Here is a 4,666-nt window from a genome sequence, read left to right on the forward strand (position 1 = left end):
TTATATTTTTGCAGCTTCCTTCACTGCAGATATTCTTGCTATTTCCTTCACTACAGATGTCTTGTATTTTTGTTACTTCCTTCACTACAGATGTCTTGTATTTTTGTTACCTCCTTCACTACAGATGCCTTGTATTTTTGCTACTTCCTTCACTACAGATGTCTTATATTCTTCCTACTTCCTTCACTACAGATGTCTGATATGTCTGCTACTTCCTTCACTACAGATGTCTTGTATTTTTGTTACCTCCTTCACTACAGATGTCTCATATTTATGCTACTTCCTTCACTACAGATGTCTTATATTCTTCCTACTTCCTTCACTACAGATGTCTGATATGTCTGCTACTTCCTTCACTACAGATGTCTTGTATTTTTGCAACTCCCTCCACTACAAATGTCTTATATTCTTGCTACTTCATTCACTACAGATGTCTCACACTTCTTCCTTCACTACAAATGTCATTTTTTAAATTCCCTTCACTACAGGTGTCTCATATCTATGCTACTTCCTTCATTACAGATGTTCCTTTTTTGTTCCTTCACTACAGACGCCTTATATTTTTGCTACTTCCTTCACTACAGATGTCCCTTTTTTTGTTCCTTGTTTCACTACAGACTCCTCCTATTTTTGCTACTTCCTTCACTACAGATGCCTCATACTACTTCCTTCACTACAGATGTCTCATACTACTTTCCTCATTACAGATGTCCTATATTTTTGCTACTTCCTTCACTACAGATGTCTCATACTACTTCCTTCACTACAGATGTCTCATACTACTTCCTTCACTACAGATGTCTCAAACTACTTCCTTCATTACAGATGTCTCATACTACTTCCTTCACTACAGATGTCTCATACTACTTCCTTCACTACAGATGTCTCATACTACTTCCTTCACTACAGATGTCATATTTTTGCTACTTCCTTCACTACTGATATCATATTCTTGCTACTTCCTTCACTACAGATGTCCTATATTTTAACTATTTCCTACATTATTGCTACTTCCTTCATTACAGATTTTCTTTATTCTTACTACCTCCAGACGATTTTATTCAGCCTTTGAAAGCCATTTTGCGGTGAAGGGGTTGGGAACAGACTCAGTTAACCCTCTGAGTGTGGTATCGTTACCTCCTATACTCCAATAACACTTAACTTTTTTCTCGTTCCACGTAGATGATTATTTTTCAACTCAAGAAAGAGGTCTAGTAGTGAAAGAGTTAATGAAGGCCTTATCTTATCCCCTCAGTTTGAATAGGTCATCGTAGGGTAAGTGAAATCGTTAGAAGATAGCACACACACACACACACACACACACACACACACACACACACACACACACACACACACACACAAACACACACACACACACAATGCCATCACCATTAGTTTTTTTCTCTTACGTTTTTGCTCTCGCCAGTTTATTATTTTCAGGGGAAGGTTCTCACGGTGATGGTGTTGGTCGCCCTTTACCCCTTCACTGCGATGACGTCTTTACTGATTCTATCCCCAGACCAAACCCCACGTGCAAAGCAAAGCCTCTAGTGGTGAAGGGGTTAAAAGCAACCTCTGTTAACCATATCTGTTCAAGGTCTTGTTTTAATTTGTTACCATTTGTTTTTCCATATCAAGGTTGCGAGAGACGTCTTGTAATGAAGGAGTGAAATCAATCTTAACCCTTTGAATGTCATCTCAGTTTAATTTATCACCATTTGGTTTAATTATATTTAACTTAGATGAGGCCTCGAGTTGCTGTAGCCCAAGGTAAATCTGATACGTGGACAGAAGGCTGAAGCTGCCCTTTTGCAATCCACCATTCTGTTTTCGGGGGTAGGGAGGGAGTTGAGGGATGACTGTACAGTTAGGAAGGAGAGCAGTTCGTTTATGTCAGTGCCACCGCATGAAGGTAGCCCACTCCAGTAGCAGACCTCGTAGTAAAGAGATTAGTTTCCAATAATATCCCTGAGATTTATGATACCCTTGCTAAGCGTGATATGATTTTGGTTTAGGAAGACGAATAGTTAAGGAATTAACTATTTTAACTGTAATAACGTATTTCAAGCTCTTTCTTTATCATCAGACGTTTTTACATCTTTAAATTAGGGGCAGGCTACTCGGTTCATTCACGATTTTTTTTTTCCCTCCTTCCAGACGAATTTGTTCAGCCTGAGATACTCTTCCAAGTCTTAGTGTCGCATTTTTAGCTTTTATATATACTCTAGTTCATTTTATACACTGCTTAAACATCCAAGTCCTAACAGTAGATATCATGAATCTACAGAGTCATTTTTAAGGTCAGTATTCCCTTTAGATTGGTAGCTGTATGACTGGGAATAAAGTGCAGCTATGGGATCATATAAAAAGAATAAATCAGCTCAAGTAGGGTACCGGAAGTATAGTCATAATTAGCTGTAGGCTTTCAGTAATATCATTGTTACTCAGGTTAGGATGGTAATGAAAGCCTGTCAGTCAGCTTATCAAACATACTCTTACAGAGATTGAGGGTCGATTAGAAAACACAATGGTACATGAATAACATTATTTATTGACATAAATAAACCATCATTTAGTAACAATCACAGCGTTGAAGTACACAAAACTTGAGTACACTTGAAGTAAAAGATTGCGGGTCAGCCAGGGTACTCGCTACACCCTGCCACACCACACCACACTTTCTTCACCACACACACACCCTCACGTACACAACTCTTGCCGCCTGTCGTATTCTTAAATATGGATTCTTGGACACGTGCGAGGTATCGTAGTCTTCAAGAACCTCGTTTTGGCCATCAGTCATCGCCTTGACTACTTGACATCATCATGGCCACCAGGAACATCAGAGACTTCTTGACTTGAATGAAGTAAAGGCTCCCCTGGCATCTCTTCCTCACTGGCTTAGTTATCAGCACGTTCATATTCCCTTGTTAGTCATGAACTAAATGTCGACACCAGAAAAAAAGAACATTTGGAGTATGTCACGTTCTCCTCCATGTTATTTATATAATCTCTGTCAACATTTAAGTATAAGGGAATACTGAGGCGTAGCGTGCCAGATAAATCACTGAGGATGAGATGCTATGGTGCCTCCCAAGCCCACGAGAAGACGGCCCGAGGACAAAGGTAGGTACAGGTAATCTCACTGACAGATGTACGACAGGCAGACACTCCACACGTTAGAGCTTCATACTCCAACTGCTGTAAAGAAGGAGAAGCGGAATTTAGCCTACAAATAAAGTATGAAATGAATAGTATATCGTATATTAGGTAGGAAATGTTTCGAAAAATCGGAGAGATCCATACAGCAGCAAAGGTGTAAAGGAATGGTGAATGAGGCCACAACATTTCAGGGCAAAGTGTTGACAGCTGTTTATAAATTATCTTCTAATCTTTGTCCGTTATCAGACTTTATGAAAAACTATTTCCTTAACTCTTTATGAAAAAAAATCATGTTCTGAGGAAAAAATATGTGGAAAATAGTTCACGAATCTTCAAGGAAATATATGAAAAAGAAGCTCATGTTCCTTTTCGGGGAAAATAGCTCATGATCCTGTGAGAAAAGTGGCGAATATTCTTCTAAGGAAAATGGTCGTACATTAGAAAAAAAAAATGTTCAAAAAACAAACAATAGGTTTTGTTTATGAAAATGGCCCACATGCCTTTTATCAACAAACAACAATGACAAATGGCAAACTCAGATATAATTTATGTTCTTTACTGGGATAATACTGTCTCGGATGTTCTTACTGCTGTATGTTAACTTGTATTCCTTCACCATCTTTCCTTGTGCAATGAATATTTATTTGTTCCCAAGGAGCAAAAGTTGGTTTGATTATTTCCAGCAGGGCAGCTATAAGGGTGTTATGAGAAACATGAGTTAAAGACAAAGCTTTATTCCTGACCTACTTTAGCCAATGAGTCAAACTGGTCAGTGAATAAAATGTGTCTTCAACTCGCGTTTCTCTTCACCAGTATAATGGCACTGAGAAACAGGTAAAACTCACCATTTATGGGATGAGGGTGACGGTGTTGTAGGGTGGACGGGTGAAGCTGGGCCAGATCACACTGGCACCATGCAGTAGGTGGTGGGGCGGGAGGGAGTCAGCAGCTGAGGTCATTCACTACCCTGGCGCCCCGGCTGACACAGGACGCTCGTCGTCGCTCCCAGAGTCATGCAGACGGAAGGCGACGACCAACACGGCGCCCTTCAGGAACTCTCCACACACTCCATGTCCTCCTCGGAGGACGAGTCGTCATCGGTGGCACTAAGAGCATCCTCCAGGTCGTAGATGTAGTCGATGACAGACTGGATGAGTTCGAGCTTGGTGATGGGTCTATCCTTGGGACAGCGAGGGACCAGGTGCTGTAGCCGTTCCAAGTATAGCAGCACCTCGGCCCCCTCAGTACGAGGTGCAGACTTGGTGACCTTCCCATCCGTCACGCCAACCACGGCAGTAACGGGGGACACGCAGCGCTGTGCACGCATCTTCATCCACTCACTTAGTCTGGGGTCACTAAGGAAGATGTTCTCACTCACAAGGAGAGCAGCAAATTGTGCCTCCCAGCTACGTCCGGTCGTATTTATGCACCCCAGCCAGGCTAGCTCCACCTCCCAAGCCACCTCAGCCAGTCGGAAGCGTCCCAGCCGGGTGTGTCGCGAGAT

The 4,666-nt window shown here is 41.6% G+C and overlaps 1 protein-coding gene across 1 annotated transcript in view; it reads right to left on the minus strand.

The window, feature by feature from the left end:
- Window positions 1-2,546: 2,546 nt before the first annotated feature.
- LOC145418403 (DNA-binding protein inhibitor ID-1-like) overlaps window positions 2,547-4,666 on the minus strand; it is a 2,150-nt gene continuing 30 nt past the window's right edge. Inside the window, exons 1-2 of the mRNA XM_080286809.1 lie at window positions 4,008-4,666; window positions 2,547-3,201 (exon numbers count right to left, since the gene is read on the minus strand). The exon at window positions 4,008-4,666 is cut by the window's right edge and continues 30 nt beyond it. Of these exons, the coding sequence (XP_080142935.1) occupies window positions 4,211-4,495 (285 nt within the window). The 5' untranslated portion in view covers window positions 4,496-4,666 and the 3' untranslated portion in view covers window positions 2,547-3,201; window positions 4,008-4,210. The remainder of the gene's footprint in view (window positions 3,202-4,007) is intronic.

This window comes from Coenobita brevimanus, chromosome 114 (assembly GCF_032717465.1).
Source record: "Coenobita brevimanus isolate Jiangsu-jjx chromosome 114, ASM3271746v2, whole genome shotgun sequence".
Taxonomy (NCBI): domain Eukaryota; kingdom Metazoa; phylum Arthropoda; class Malacostraca; order Decapoda; family Coenobitidae; genus Coenobita; species Coenobita brevimanus.